This window comes from Dreissena polymorpha, chromosome 9 (genome assembly GCF_020536995.1).
Source record: "Dreissena polymorpha isolate Duluth1 chromosome 9, UMN_Dpol_1.0, whole genome shotgun sequence".
Lineage (NCBI taxonomy): Eukaryota > Metazoa > Mollusca > Bivalvia > Myida > Dreissenidae > Dreissena > Dreissena polymorpha.
Window position 1 is genome coordinate 41,673,508 of NC_068363.1, and position 17,927 is coordinate 41,691,434.

At 35.7% G+C, this 17,927-nt stretch overlaps 1 protein-coding gene across 6 annotated transcripts in view; it reads left to right on the forward strand.

Moving 5' to 3' along the window:
• The first annotated feature begins 3,942 nt into the window (after positions 1-3,942).
• LOC127845414 (GRIP and coiled-coil domain-containing protein-like) overlaps positions 3,943-17,927 on the forward strand; it is a 21,791-nt gene continuing 7,806 nt past the window's right edge. For 2 of the 6 annotated variants that reach the window (XR_008033209.1, XM_052376309.1), the window contains exons 1-4: positions 3,943-4,051; positions 6,882-7,046; positions 7,547-9,008; positions 9,907-10,029. Coding sequence is in view for 5 of the 6 variants with exons in the window: in XM_052376309.1 (XP_052232269.1) it covers positions 3,977-4,051; positions 6,882-7,046; positions 7,547-9,008; positions 9,907-10,029 (1,825 nt within the window). In the remaining variant the exon portion in view is untranslated. Of the gene's footprint in view, positions 4,052-6,881; positions 7,047-7,546; positions 9,009-9,906; positions 10,030-10,584; positions 10,933-17,561; positions 17,683-17,927 lie in introns of those variants that run through there. The other 4 variants (XM_052376311.1, XM_052376312.1, XM_052376310.1 and 1 more) reach the window with 4 other exon arrangements.

The following is a 17,927-nucleotide window of genomic DNA, read 5'->3' on the forward strand; positions in this document are numbered from 1 at the left end:
TAAGTGCTTTTACCTTGCGATATTTCATGTTCTAAGGGACTGACAAAAAAGCGGAAACCTGAAATACATACATGGATGATTTTTGAATGGTCTCAGCCCACACAAGTATCCGAAACACCTCTTATAAGCGAGTTATTTATCAATTATTACAGCAATTTGGGTTAAAACTGTTTTGTTGTTCCCACAAAATACGTCATAGATCTGAGAAATTCCTGGGGAACCCCGTGTGACGTAGTAGACTGGAAACCGGTCTTTCGTCTATCGAATGTCGTGGAACATAATGGAGCCAGTAGACAGCGGGGGACCAGCTTAGTGAACACGTACTTGGTCATTTCGAATGTTTCGGACTTCTACCTCAACATTTTTTTGCACTTTTTATATGTCTGATTAAAATCAAAAGTTTGGATATTAATACAATAGCGACATATAAACTTCACAGATTGACAGATAAATGGTTAAACTCCAAATCGGTATGTTTGAATTCATATACCATTCAATATTAATAGCAACCACAGACATATTTTTTAAATTAAAGTTATCTTGTTCTTTTTTATTTTTTCTAAAAGAGATTGAAAAGACAATTAAATAACTTTTTGAGTTTTTGGAATATCTTAAGTAGAACCAAAGTTATGAGCTTTTAAAGTTTTAAACTTTGCGTCGCTTTTATGAATTCTCTCCCAATACTTTAGTCCAGTACTATCATGTCTTCGCGGAACCTTTTCGAAGAAATATTTTAGTTAAATTGCTATAACTTTTTTATTTATGATTCAAATGTCATAATATTTGGTAGTCTAATGTATTTTTTCATGATCTATCCATTGCAGCAACTTTCAATGCAGTATCTCCACTCATTACCAAGATAATTGCTTATTACTACAGAAAAAAATTGCAAAAAAACAACAAATATGTTTACCAACTTTATTCAAGATCTTTTTTTATATGTATTATAGTTTTGTTCAGTTTTTTTGCATAATCAAACATGCTATGGTATATTCAAACAATATATCAATAATTCAATAACACATGTTATATGATAGATACATTAATCTTAAGTGTAATAAAGATATGAACATCAGCTGCAACAATGTAAGCCCTGCAATACAACTTGAACGAATTTCATTGTGTAATATATGTAACACTTGCTTAAAAAATGGGTTGTCTCGTAATTTTCATTAAAATAGTAATATAAATTATTGTTTAATTGCAACAGACACATAAAAAACACTCATTTAAATACAGTTCATTGAGTTAATGTTACGAAAAGTGGGCCCAATATTTGTATTAATTTGTAAATGCACAATGATAAATTAATCCAATAATGCTATGTTTTGTTTATATGACATCCATTTATGCAAATAAATTAATGTTCTTGAAAAGGGATCCAGTGTTTCACACATGAATGTGGCTTCCACTCGATGCAAACTGCATATTCTTATTGAAATTTTTCTGTATCCCTAATGAGAAATAAATAATCCAATTTAGATTGTTTTCCATATTTCATTTGTTTTTTAACAAAATAAACACTGTTGAAAATAATAAAAAATAACATTAAATATCCATTGTGAATTAAAATCGTTATCATGACTTTAAATGTCTGCATATGTGTAGATCATTAAAATAAATATGGTCACATTTAATAGCATAAATGAAAAAAAGGCATTAAACAAGTAATAAAACGCTGCATGATTATTCATCTGTTTACAATTTTGCTTAAAGGAATTCAAATAATATTCTTTAAATCATATGTAACTACAAAATTTAAAAAATTACCATTTTAATATAAATTGATTTTTTAGATATATTCGCTATTAAATTTTCTAATTCGTTTTTAACAGGGTTTACGTTCATTTTTTGTAGAACTAACGGCTTACATTAAACAATCTTTTACATTGGTCAAAAAAATCATTTCCTTTGAAAACGATAAATTTGATTTCTCACAACTAATCCGTCGGGAGCTCGCTCGTCCGAGACATAATAACCTTAATCAAACAATGACCATGAATACGTTTATTTAAAAATACAAAATGAAACTTATTGAAATAAAACAACCTAAACATATTATCTATAAAAGCTTACATTCGTTGCAAAAGCGGCCGTTAATCGTCGCTATTGAGAACAATACTTAAATAATTTTTGTGAAGGCGTCGTTTTCATTATTTTGCATGATTATATTACTTATTGAAATATTGGTAGAAGTTACCAACCCCTCGGAATCGATACGATATCGATAAATTAGTGGAATTATCATGGTCTTCTGTGTGTTGCTAATATTAATGAATTATAGGGCGTCAAACGTGCGAGAAAATTGTCGCGGAGAACTCAAACGTAAAACTCACGATGTCCTATGACTCGAAGGCGTCAGTCAATATAGCCAATAGCCTTCGAGACCAGAAATCGGACTACCTGACTCTCTGCAATCTGGCAAATAATAGACATAATTGAAAGAAGATTATTTAATTTCTCCTATGCATTAATAATGAACAGATGAAACACGTATTTATTTACAACAATAAATTAGTTGAAAATAGTTTAAAAGCGAGTTTACAGTCTACGTAAGATAGCTAAAAATAACTTAAAACGTTTGCAAATCTCCATAAGACTTATGTGTGATGTGAGACAATCGTTGGTGATTTGGAAACGCCATATTTTCAATGTGTACCGCAAGGTTTTCATAAAACAAACCATGTGTGTTCAATTACCTTGAATCATCCATTTACTGAGTACTGTAGATCATAATTCAATATCACATGTACACCCGTTAACTGCCTCCTTTTCCTGATTCTCGTGTCTATATCACTTCACGCGTTTAACTGCGGGGCTAAATAAAAAGTGGGGTCTATGCACGGTCTAGATGATGTAGAGATGGGTTCTTACTGACCGGGAGTAGGGAGACAACTCTATTTTAATTTAATGTTAAGACCCGACTTGCGCGTAATTGCTATAGGATGCTTCCAGTATGAAAGTTAACACATTTAAGGCGCACTATTTTGCTGGTTCTATATAATCCAATATTGAAATATAAGCACCCCGACAAGGAAAGGTCTGAAAAAAGACGGGCACCCCGCAATCTGGTAGTATTGCTATATATATAATATATATATATATATATAGTATACTATATATATATATATTATATATATATATATATATTATATATCTAAATCTATATATATGATATGTATCTGTGATATATATATATATATATATATATATATATATATATATATAAGGAAATTGTCACGTTGTATTTCTTGCAAGCATTGGCAATGGTAGGCTAATTTAAACGAATGGAGTCAACTGAGCACTGGCTTTCTAGTAGACAATCAACCGATTTGGGGCCTGTGGAGTGGGCCCCAAAAGTTCCAATGCCTATTGTCCTCTACGTGTTCAATCCGGCACTGCCTATAGCTATACCTTTTCGAGTCTAAATGTTTTACTTCGCGTCTATCTTTTGTCATGCATATTTTTTGCAACCATTTTACCTTTTAATTAAAAATAATATAATGATTCGACAGTGAAAGTGATTGCTTTATATTGCTTGACTTCTCAATTTAAAAGAAAAGGAAAATAAGTTTACGAAAAATAAAACAATTTTCCGGAATAGCTATCCTCTATTTTTGAAGATGGTAATGGAAACAAACAAATTTTTTTTGGACGTGATACACAATCTGTAACGCTAATCAAAAGATGTCATAACGTGGTATAATTTCTGAAATTGTCATTCAAAATGTCGTCGATATACGCTTAATATACAAGTATGTTTTTTTTTTAATTCAGGTTTTTGAACTGAATATACTCATCAGTAACTTACAAAATATGTAAAAGGCAAGACTTAATTCTGAAGGAATGCCGCTTATATTATCCAATAGAAAACACACGCACACGTGACGCAATTTTATGAAACGTCATTGAAACTGTTACGTCATTTCACGTCGTTGCTAGTGCATTGAACAACATACACGGCAACTACAAAAAAATGGGGAAGTCAGGATGTTTACCGCCCGGCAGCTGTCGGTGGATCGTACAGTTCAAGAAGTCAATGAATGCCAGGGTAACGTCTTGCACAAATTTAATCACATTAATTTCCGGCTTTATTGTTATTTGATTGTTAGACTTATTGTATCAACTTATCTAATTCTGTTTTATTATGCAATTCTGTGTTCTGTTCAAATTTAAATAAGGTACTATAGATAATATTGAGATTATAATGGAAACTTTAGACTGTATACTTTTTAGTTTGTATCGAGTTTGCAATGGCTTGTGCATATCTTTATTTGTTATAAAGCGTAAGTTGTCATTGATAACACTGGAATGTTGCAACGCGGCTAAACACTGCATTACTCGGAGCTGTTATATCTTTGGTTGCAGCGCAGTTGCAGTTGCAAGTTGCAAGTTTTTCTCATCGATTTGCAACTCTCGATTATGTGCGTTTCAACAACGCGGTTGCATATATATATATATATATATATATATATATATATATATATATATATATATATATATATATATATATATATATATATATATATATATATATATATATATATATATATATATATATATATATATATATATATATATATATATATAATATTTGCATCGATTTGTTGTTTGTCTTTCTAATTACATGTACACAGCTCGAAAAAAGGTTATTTGCTTTAATTGTGTGACTTAATCAATAAAGAAAATCATTCTCGTTATTGATTGATCCAGGGTTGATTCTCTTATCTGGAACCACGATTAAAATACTTTAAACCACTCAATTCTTGTTCTTGTCAATAAAAGGACGCTGGGGTGCCACTATTACACAGGTCAATACGATACGGTAAAAACTCAAATCCTTAGCCATCAAACATAATCCTATGTATGCTAGAAAAGCCAAAACAGGTATGAATAAAACACGACATATTTCGTTTTTAATAAATGGATTAAATGCAATGGATTACATTTGTGTGTATGTTCGAATAAACTTAGTGCTATTAATAATACTTAATTTACAATAGATATAATACACTAACTCGATTTACTACAAATTCACCAAAAACTGTCGATTGCATCGAAACAATACATTGAATACTCGCAAAAGCTGCATTATTCGACCGATTTAAGAACTATATTTTGTATAAACAAAGATATATTTTGGTGTGTAAAAAGTTAATCAGAATCATGGCATACGCAATTCTTCAACTCGATTGCGTATGATAGGTGTACATTAACAAAAGGCGATGAAAAACAGTCCATTTTATTCTGAAATAATACCAAACACGCACTCCATAATATATTAGAACAAAATTAATATTTGCATGCACAAATATTATTTGTAAAATATAGAATATATATGTATACACAATTATGTCCGTGATAAAATTAAATTAATAAAACAAATATCGTTTAATTCTTACTTTACACATGTTTTCTTTGTTCTTTTTGACTTTTAATCGTAATACAGAATACAATAAATCGATAAGAAAAGTGTACTATTATATTTTGCCAGAATTATAGTCATATAATAGCAGAATAATAAATACCGAATACCAATTCATTCATTACTTATTCAGAAGTTTAGCAATTAAATAATTCTTCTAAATTCCCTATATAGAACTTAGTCAAAATAAATGAAATTAGCAAACAAATATTTTAGTATGAAAATAAAAAGTAACAAAAGTCTTACCTGAACTAATACCAGACAGAACACGCACTGGCAAATTCGCTGAGCGCGGTTCTTAAATACTACTTCAGGGTCTATGGGTAGAAGCTACAGATTATATGTGTCTTGTTCTGATAAAACTGGGCATAATGCATGTGCGAAAAGTGTCGTCACAGATTAGCCTGTGCTGTCCGCACAGGCTAATCAGGGACGACACTTTCCGCCTAAACTTGATTTTTGATAATGAGGGACTTCCTTAAAACTAAAAATGCCATAAAAGCGGAAAGTGTCGTCCCAGATTAGCCTGTGCAGACTGTACAGGCTAGTCTGGGACGACACTTTAAGCATATGCGTTATGCCCAGTTTTCTCTTAAAAAGACACATATTTCCTACTTCATATTTGTATCTCACGTGATCGGAGTTGTTACTTTTTGATACGTTTATAAATAAGCATATTCATATTTTTTGGATGAAAATCATTGAGCCCTGATCACGTAATTTTCTAGTTCTCAGGATCACTCACGGATATTCCTAATTTGGAATGGCCTAGTTACTCTTAGCATGATGTAGGTATTACACAAATAATTATATTCATTATGATTGGAGTCGTTCCGCTGTTCTCGGCTGTTGTTATCTAATGTGTTCCTAAGTACCAACTACAAAGGTCTTCTTTCTTGTATTAATTAACCTTGATATTCTGCATTATTGGTTTCTGCTTAGGAGGTGAGTTAGCCGTACTTCTGAAAAAGCCCGAAAAAGAAATAATTGTTTGACAAATACTCTTATTAACTTATTTATTTATTTATTTAACAATCGTACTTTTTATTTATTTATGTTCATATAATAAAAAGTGTATGCTTTCATAATAAATTAATTGCTGTATCAATTGGATCTACTTGATAATTTACTTTGCACAATTAACTACCTACTCCGTATTAAATATGACATGTTAAATAACATGATGAATAATTCACATTATATAAACAATAACAAATAAATATTTTGTTAAATAATTAAAATTATACTTGTTGATTGGACTACAATCAGTGTTGGTGTAACAGGGCTCTCGGGTTCACGTGTGGTTTGAGGGGAAGTAGCGCTCGGGCTTGCCAATGCAGGATCGCGACCTTACGTTTTCTGTAAGATGTCACGATTTTAAAACGTTTCTTTTGTTTTATCGGATACGAGTCAATGCTAATTGATATTCAGCATGTGATTAACCTTATTTCATCAGATGGCGAAATTCCGGAATGACTTTCGGAAGAAGTTTTTTCGCGACAACAAGCATCTGGGAACCCTGAGTGCCGACAAACTCCTCAACGAGACGGGAACCAGTGATATGGAAATCACGAAAACGACGTCCAAGCCTTCAGCGAACAGTACTGTCTCTCAAAAGAAGGTCTCTAAGAAAGTAACTTACGATTTTACAGAATACTGTTTACTGATGATGATGATGATGATGATGATGATGATGATGATGATGATGATGATGATGATGATGATGATGATGATGATGCTGCTGCTGATGATGATGATGCTGCTGCTGCTGCTGCTGCTGCTGATGATGATGATGATGATGATGATGATGATGATGATGATGATAATGATGGTGACGACGACGACGACGACGATGATGATGATGATGATGATGATGATGATGATGATGATGATGATGATGATGATGATGATGATGATGATGATGATGATGATGATGATGATGATGATAATGATGAAGAAGATGATGCTGATGATGATTATCGTCAGTTCATTTTTTGATTATCATTAGTTCATTATCTTTTGTTATGACTTCTCTTTAATAAAACGATACTTATTCGTGAAATACATTTTCTATGAGATGAATTCATGGTTCAAATCATCCGGAACGCGTTTCTGATCAAGGAATCCAAGGCCCTTAACCTTATCAAGGAGTCCACAGAAAACTTGACGAAGAGACACAATGTCGACACTACCGGCGGACACGTTATCAAGGATACCAATACCACCAAAGAACATGTTGTCATTGATACCGACAGCAAAAACGAAGACGTTATCATTGATACCGACACCACCAATGAACATTTTGTCATTGATACCGACACCACCAACGAACACGTTGTCATTAATACCGACACCGACAACGAACACGTTGTGATTGCTACCGACACCACCAACGAACAAGTTGTCATTGATACCGACACCACGAACGAATGCGTTGCCATGGATACCGAAACCACCAATGAACACGTTGCCATTGATACCGACACCTCCAAAGTGCACGTTGTCATTGATACCGACATCAACAACGAAGATGTAATCCTTTATACCGACACGACCAACGGACACGTTGTTATTGATACCGACACCAACGAACACGTTGTCAACGATACCGACATCATCAACGAACACGTGGTCATTGATACCGACACGACCAACGGACACGTTGTCATTGATACCGACACCACCAACGAAAACGTTGTTATTGATGCCGACATCACCAAAGAAAACGTTGTCATTGAAACCGACACGTCCAACGAACACGTTGTCATTGATACCGACACCACCAACGAATACGTGATCATTGATACCGACACGACCAACGGACACGTTGTCATTGATACCGACACCACCAACGAACACGTTGTGATTGCTACCGACACCACCAACGAAAACGTTGTCATTGAAACCGACACGACCAACGAACACGTTGTCATTTATACCGACACCACCACCGAAAACGTTGTCATTGATGCCGAAACCACCAACGAAAACGTTGTCATTGAAACCGACACGTCGAATGAACACGTTGTCATTGATACCGACACCACCAACGAACACGTTGTGATTGCTACCGACAGCACCAACGAAAACGTTGTCATTGAAACCGACACGACCAACGAACACGTTGTCATTGATACCGACACCACCAATGAAAACGTTGTCATTGATACCGACACCACCAACGAAAACGTTGTCATTGAAACCGACACGTCCAACGAACACGTTGTCATTGATACCGACACCACCAACGAATACGTGGTCATTGATACCGACACGACCAACGGACACGTTGTCATTGATACCGACACCACCAACGAACACGTTGTGATTGCTACCGACACCACCAACGAAAACGTTGTCATTGAAACCGACACGACCAACGAACACGTTGTCATTTATATCGACACCACCAACGGTCACGTGGTCATTGATACCGACAACACCAACGAATACAACGCCATCACCGTCTTTGAGGCGTCTACCGAGATCGTCCTGAAGGAACACGACGGCAATGTCGAAACCACCGTCGAACACGTTGTCAAGGACACAGGCAGCGTTCCCGTATCGTCCAGCGTTTTAAGCGGTATGAATATTTGGCATAATTTATTGTTGACAAACAGGGGTTTTTTTGCTTGAATAAAGGGGACATTTTACTGCAAAATCTAAAATCGGACATAATTTCAGTCGTTCTACTCATCTTTCCTGCCGCGGGAAATGAACTTTACGTGGATATTACGCACATTTCTATACAGTTGTAATGTGTATTCAACCTCCTTCGTGTTTCTTTTCGGAACTTAACTCAATAATTATTAATTAATGAATGCTATTTTTTTTTCTTGATGACCACTAAGTTCTTATCCTTGTTCAGACACCCCCCTGGTATTTGAAAAATTTGGACCTCCGGTACTTCGTTTCTCATGAAGGAGTTTCGTTCTGGGCAAAAATGGGCTTAACCCATTTATGCCTAGTGGACTCTCCCATCCTGCTAAATTGGATCAATTTATTTCCAAAATTAGGGATGTCTAGTATATTTATTTCAATATTTAGACTTTTTCTTACAGAAATTCCTTTAAGCAAACAGCGCAGACCCTGATAAGACGCCTCATCAAGCGGTGTCTCATCTGGGTCTACGCTGTTTGTCAAGGCCTTTTTTCTAGACGCTAGGCATAACGTGATTAATGCATCTGCGCAGTCCGCACAGTCTAATCTGGGACGAGACTTTTCGCCTAAATGGAATTTTCTCAAAGAATAGACTTCATTTAAATAAAAATTACCATATAAGCGGAAAGTTTCGTCCCCGATGAAACAGTGAGCATTACATTAAGACCCGTTTTCCCAGAACTCCACTCGAAAGGATCTAGAGACACATGCGGTGGGATCGCATCCACGACCCCGCAGTAGGGAGATGAACACCATATCCACTCTACCGCTTTCAACTGCAGCGACTTAATATGATTACATTTTTTCGCACCAATTTTCAGCGCTCGCCGATGGCGCAGTGAAGTCAAGTCTGTACGAGATTGACGACGTCAACAAATCCGCTGTGGTCCCCCGGTCCGCCGGAAAGGCTCGCAAAACACGAAAGACTCTGAACTTCTTCCTAAGTACGTCTTGTATATACGAAATGTGTTATTATGTAAACTCAATGCGTAATCAATTTTAAAATAACTTAAAAAATCTGCACCATTTTTTTCATATGTCGAAAGTCATGCTTTTTAATTTGTATTGTGATATACATGTACTATAGACTGTAAGCTCAATGTACTTTGATCGTATCACTAAACGTTATTATAAAAAGAAAATAAATTGTAGAAAAATCTACAGGATTTACACGGTTGGACGTTAAAATATGAGCCGCGTTCTGAGAAAACTGGGCATAATGCATTTGCGTAAAGTGTCGTCCCAGATTAGCCTGTGCAGTCCGCACAGGCTAATCAGGGACGACACTTTCCGCCTAAACTTGATTTTCGGTAAGCAGGGACTTCCTTGAAAATAAAAATACCATAAAAGCGGAAAGTGTCGTCCCTGATTAGCCTGTGCGGATTGCTAATCTGGGAAGACACTTTTAGCACATGCATTATGCCAAGTTTTCCCAGAACACGACTCATATAAATGTATGCAAGTATGGTCTGTGACAATGTGCCGTTAATGTATTTCAGGGATGTTTGGGCTGCAAGGTTGGAGCTGTTTCTGCGACGTTGTCATGTAGAGGAAACTTAAGCCATAGTCTCATATAAGCACGGATGCTAAGGTGGACTGGTGCATTTTTGAGCGTCGACTGTATTTCAAAGACCATCAACCGGAGAAATAACTTTTTATAACATGTAGGTTTATTTTAGATGATTCCATTTCTGCAATATTTTCACTTTATTATTATCACACAGCACAGAATATTGAACACATTATTATCTATGATATTCGCGTCTTAAATTTCATCAAATATTAGTCCACATGGCATTGTTAATGCTTATAATTAAACTTCATGAAAATGACATGTTCATAGAATATATCTTTCAATTACAATGTTCATATCATGTCGTCTGCCAGGACATAGATCCGGCTTCAGAGCTGATGTAGGCCGGACGATATTAGTGATGGTGCTTTGCTTCCATTTTGATTGAGCTCGAATAAAGCTTCGACACCCTATCCATGAGCGGGTTGTCGTTTCGCCATTGTCCTGGTTTGGTGTTGTGATAATTGTCCTCCTGGTCAGCTTCATGCTCATTCTCAGATCCATAGCGCAGTCTCAGAAGATTCGGGGCGCAAATGGAAGGCAGCACAATTTACGTCATCGCCTCTGGAGACTGCAGAAGTGTGTATAGACATCGAAAGCGATTAACATGAATCCCAAACACGTTTTCAACAATCCGTCGCCCCTTTGGAAAGTCGGTAGGTGAAGACTATATGGGAATGTGCCATGTTTTTGTTAGAAAAAGGTTTAACGGGCCACTTCTTCCAGACAAATGCGCCATTCGCAGCCATATAGAACGGCTTGATGTGTCGTCGATGGCAAATTTTTCAAGATCAGGTAGGCACAACGATCCCTTGTCGATAGTTTGCATCAAGTCACTGTCGTTGAGCGCTTTAGCACCACTGACTGATTGATTACTGCCTACTTCCATTTAAATGAACTTGTTGTCGGCGTCACCCAACGCCATATAGTTGAATGGAATGGTAACCTTTGTAGTTGTAGTGCAAGAGGCGTGATTGTTCCATGAACTACAACATCAATGGCAAACATTCCATTACCCTGATGGCCTTGACCGACGCCGACTACAAGTTCATTTGGTTGGAAAAGGGCAACAGCAAATCAGCCAGTGGTGCTAAAATGTTCAACAACAGCGAGCTGAAGAAAACCATATACAAGGAAGTGTTATGCTTTCCTGATCCTGAAAATTTGCCGAAAGACGACTCATCAATCCGTTTCTACATGTCTGCGGTAGACGCATTCCCATGGAAGAATGGGCCCGTAAAACATTTAACTTTGAAATACATGTCACATTCCGAGAGAGTCTTCAACTATCGGCTGTTCAATGGGGCGACGAATTGTGGAAATTGTGTTTGGGATTCTTGGCCATCGCTTTCGATGTCTACACACACTTCTGCAGTCTCCAGATGAGGTGACATCTATGGTACTGTCATGCATCTGCGTACCGAACTTCTTGAGACTGTGCGATGGACATAAAAATGTGAGTGTAGCTGACCAGGGTGACAACAATACCAATATCATACCAGGACAATGGCGAAACGTTAACCCGCTTAAAGATTGGGTGTCGACGCTTTCTATGAAATCAACCACAGTGGAAGCAAAGAACCAATGTGAATATCTTCGAGTCCACTTCAGCTCAGAAGCCGGATCTGTGTCATGTCAAGACGACATAATGTGAACATTGTAATTGTACGAAATACTCTATAGATTTGTCATTTTCATGTAGTTTGGTTATAATTACAAACACTTTTTTGTGGACTTATATGCAATGAAATTATTGAATATGCTCAGTTTAATATCCAGTTGGGATAAAGATATTTATTTTCATAGTAAAAATTAAAAAAACACTCTTTTATTTTCTACATAGTTGTAACTGTCATGTACATCAATAAAGTAAATCAGGGACGATTTAGAACTGCCGTAGCTATCTGTGCTTATATGGGACTTGGGTTTAATATATCTAGAAAAAATGTTTGTATAAATTAGAAATAAATGTTTTTGATTTTGTTTTGTTTCGTAGTTTTATATTGACAACAGAGCTATATGACTTTGTAAAGGAACGACAATCTCGCGTGGCTTATTAGTAAAAAGAAATAAGTAAGCAAACATGCACACATATCTAGAGAAAATACATGCATCAACTCCGCTAAATCGTGATGTGCGAGTTTGTTTATAACCCATTTATGCCTAATGGACTCTTCCCATCCTTCTAAATTGGATTAATTTATTTCCAGAATTAGGGATGTCTAGTATTTTTATGTCTATATTCAGAATATTTCTTACAGAAAATCCTTCAATCAAACAGCGCAGACCCTGCGCATCATGCGGTGTCTCATCTGGGTCTTCGCTGTTTGCCAAGGCATTTTTTCTAGACGCTAGGCATAAATAGGTTTAGATAAACGTACGTAAAATTATTTGTAAAAAGTCACCACACTTACGAGCTCGAGTACTGCAGTGTCATAATTTTATGGGTCAAACGAAGACAACTCTGGCGTGATTAGAAAAAATCTTATGAAGTTGTGTCCCATGTAACACAAAAATAAATATCTAAGTAGTAGTTCGTACCCAAAAATATGTTTATAGAAACAGTACTATCGATCAAGTTGGCCTAATGAGACCGTGACGTCACTTTTTAAAGGTTTTTTCTATTTATTATAATGCCGCATGGGTATTACGATATTATACTGACAGTGTCCATATCTGACTATAATAGGCCTTGCTGTAATAGTCAGCAATTGACTGAAGGAAGTACGAAGTAGACGTAGAATTAGAAATGTGTAACTTTAAAAGGACAGTTTATTAATTGCGAGACTAGGCATTGGAATGCTAATTTAAACGAGTGAAATCGACTGGACACTGGCGTTCTTTTAGGCAGTTGGCCCCATAGGGGCTTGCGGCGTGGGCCCCAAAAAGTGGAACTTCCTATGGGCCTTCACGGCACTTAATCTTGCCCTGGTATGGAGTTGATATTTTACCAAAATAGTCCCCAACTTATCAACTTATCGTAAAATAAAGTAGGAATGGTTTCTATCAAATAAGATTTGTTTTCCGAAAATTCCATTTTTACCGAGGACACAATTTAAATCACATCGTGGCTTATCAAACGTACTACCGATATATTGTACTTTGGGACATAGTGTGAATATGTGGAAGAATAAACATGTAAATCGTTTGTTTTTAATTTAAAAAATCCTCAGTGTTCCTTTTAAAATTATGACAATCATACATTTCGTTACAAATTAATTCTTACTATTTTTGTCTGATTTTTTTTAAATATGTACATTCAAGAAGTATGCAAATGGAACAATTGCTAGTTGTGGGTTATGTCTTCTTGGTAAGATTCCATTTAATAATTTTCTTTAGTGCCTATTTTGAAAGAGTACCTGTCTCATTTTCTTCTCGTTAAAAAGGGATCGCAACCATGCTGCTTATATAATTTCCTGTATCCTATGTGTGTCTGTAAAATGTTGGTGCATTATACGAGACTACGGTGAAAGATAGATGTTTAGGGAGCTTTTATCGAAAGCTCACTTCCTAAACCTTGTTTTCTGAGGGTGTTTGCATTTGAGCGATTTTTAATTTGGCTGCTTCTCTGAATTAGAACATGGGATGGGCTTGTCTGTGTTTCGTTTGGAACCCGGCATAGATCCGAATGATAGTGAAATTAAAAATAAAAATGAAAGTGGAACTTACAGCAAAATGAAAGTAATTATGGAAAGTAGTCGCAAAATGAGTTGGTGATGTCATTTTAAAGATTGGTAACTGAAAGGAGACGATATGTGCATAAAATCAGTATATGTTTGTTGAATGCAATATAATGTAAAATACGAAATCTAATTGCACCATTAAAATACAGCGTATGCCGATTGTCTGGGCATGCGCGTATGATGCATTTATTATGCAAATTATGGTGAAAAAAGCACACACACACTTGCCGGTACATACATATATATATGCTATATACATGTATCCTTCAGCACGTGGTGATGTTTGTTCTTTCCCACTACTATAATAACATGATAAATGATAATCATTTCGTATTAATATTTCCTTGACTCGCTACAAATGTTTCGAAAAGGCTTGATATTGTCTTACCAAGCGGGAAGCGTTCATTTTTTGGCAAACCGTTTTGTTTTTTCGATTGTGATTTTCTTTTCAAGATGGATATTAGGGGGCTCAGACTTGAGAAGAATTGACATGACGCCTGGACGATGATTGCTCCGCCCACTTAATCACGTGGCTAAGCGATTAGCAAACCTAGACAAGCTAACACCAAAATGGCTTCTTTGCCTATAGATTGCATATAGATTTACGCGATATTCCGGATGATTTTTATGGGCCTTTTCACACCATATAACACTTGTAAAGGGGGTTTGTGTCATTTAGTGATTCTGCAAATGCAAAAATATACGTTTATAGAAAACATCAGCTATTTATAATGTTTTTTCGGTACATAAAACACGCTCTCAAACGGTTGCGCGCTTACCGAAATCGAACCTGTTACTACGTGTAATGGTGATATTAGCAATAAATGAACTTTTTTTACACCGGTATTTTCCCATGTTATGTACGAAAATATAAACGAAACACGTTCCCTCGTGTATTTGACACGAAATATCGCTTTATAACTGGGATTTCGGTGAAGTTTCACGCCCTTTCTGGCGCCGAGTGGGTACCTAAATCCCACATGTTATTACGTATAAAAGTTATATTTATAATATTAAACATTGCTTATTGGACATTTATCAATCACTATAATTGAAAGTGAAAATAACACAATCAGTTTGGTCATTGTCTGATATAAATTAGCGTTGTATGAAGGAAAATTCAGTCAGGCTACTTAATAAAGCTACCAGTATCAGACGCACGCGCGGGTACTGACTTCCCCCAAGTTACCGCATTTATTGGTTATATCAGCAATAATAACTCTTATAAAATGGCATTTATCGATAAATTTTTATTAAAATAGTAACATAAAATGGTTTTCAATTGTTTCTGACACACACAAAAACTCGAATTATAACGGTGATTTCGTTAAGTTACGCAAAGTGGGTACCAATATTCTGTATTATTTTACATGCACACGTGGTATAATTCAAACTTAATAATGCTTAGTTATTGCTTATATGACATTTCCAGTTTTTTAAATAAATTAATGTTCTATAATTGGGATCTCGGTAATTCTACACATTGAAGCTTCCACTCGCTCTTGTCAAAACCGCATTTCCGCGTTGGAAATATTTCTGGATACCGAATGTCAGAGTTACAGAATCCTTTTTTACACCGTTTGCCATATTTCATTTCCGTTCTTTTTTTGTAACAAAATAAACGAAACTCGTTGAAAAAAGAAGAGAACTAGGCATTAGATCTTCAATTGTGGATTAAAAGCGTTCATCGGTGACACCACATGTCTGCATATGTGTAGATACCGTTATTAAGATAAGATATCACGTGTCACCTTCTACATGTGTAATAGCATGTATAATGACAATAAAATGCATTACTATCAGAGTAATAAAACACAGCATAAATTAGGCTTCATGCTGGGTTTTACTTCTCTTAAACTTGTAAAGCAATGCAGATTAACCTTGCTTCTATAAATCACCTAGTAACTGACAAAACTATTAAAAACATTGACTATTATGTGATGATAAGATCGATCTGCTAGTATATTCGATAATAAGATGTTGTAATTGTCTTTGACAGTGTTGACGTTCAGTTGTTCGTGGGGACGACCGCTTGCATTTATCCATCTCTTACACTTCTCAAGATCTCTTTTCGGCTTTGGAAACGATATAAATTCAATGCCACCAACTAATCTGTCAGGATATCGATTGTCCGAGTTACATAATCCCCATTGACATCGTTTTACCATTTTGAATCTACTTTTTGTAAAGAGGAAAACAAAAGAAACTGGTTGAAATAAAAGTCAACCTAGACATAGCTTGTCTATGAAAATGGCGGACAGTTCGTTGCTAACTCGCGCGCCCGATTAATCGATCGCTGATTGGTAGATCAATTCTTAGATAAGGATTTGATTGACAGGCGGCGTCATGTAAATTGAGCCTTGTTTTGAGAAAACGGGACATAATGCATGTGCGAAAAGTGTCGTCACAGATAAGCCTGTGCAGATTATATGTGTCTTGTTCTGATAAAACTGGGCATAATGCATTTGCGAAAAGTGTCGTCACAGATTAGCCTGTACAGTCCGCACAGGCTAATCAGGAACGACACTTTCCGCTTTTATGACATTTTACGTTCAAATGAAGTCTCTTCTTAGTAAACATCCAATGTAGGCGGAAAGTGTCGTCCCTGATTAGCCTGTGCGGATTACACAGGCTTATCTGTGACGACACTTCACGCACATGCATTTTGCCCAGTTTCATCAGAACGCGATCAATTCAACACAGCGCTCATTCTCTTTGCGAGTCTAAATGTTTTACTTCGCATCTATCTTTTGCCATGCAAATTTTTTTTGCAACCATATTTCCTTTTAATTTAAAATAATATAATGATTCGACAGTGCAAGTGATTGCTTTACATTGCTTGACTTCTCAATTTAAAAAAAGAAAAATAATTTTACGAAAAATAAAACAATTTTCCGGCATAGTTATCCTCTATTTTTGAAGATGGTAATGGAAACAAACAACTTATTTTTGGACGTGATACACAATCTGTAACGCTAATCAAAAGATGTCATAACGTGGTATAATTTCTGAAATGGTCATTCAAAATGTCCTCGATATACGCTTAATATACAAGTATATTTTTTAATACAGGTTTTGGAACTGAATATACTCAGTAACTTACAAAATATGTAAAAGGCAAGAACTAATTCTGAAGGAATGCCGCTTATATTATCCAATAGAAAACACACGCACACGTGACACAATTTTATGAGGTCATTGAAACTGTGACGTCATTTCACGTCGTTGCTAGTGCATTGAACAACATACACGCCAACTACAAAAATATGGGGAAGTCAGGATGTTTACCGCCCGGCAGCTGTCGGTGGATCGTACAGTTCAAGAAGTCAATGAATGCCAGGGTAACGTCTTGCACAAATTTACTCACAATTTAATTACCGGCTTTATTGTTATTTGATTGTTAGACTTCTTGTAACAACTTATCTAATTCTGTTTTATTATGCAATTCTGTGTTCTGTTCAAATTTAAATAAGGTACTATAGATAATGTTGAGATTATAATGGAAACTTTAGACTGTATGCTTTTTAGTTTGTATCGAGTTTTGTAATGGCTTGTGCATATCTTTATTTGTTATAAAGCGTAAGTT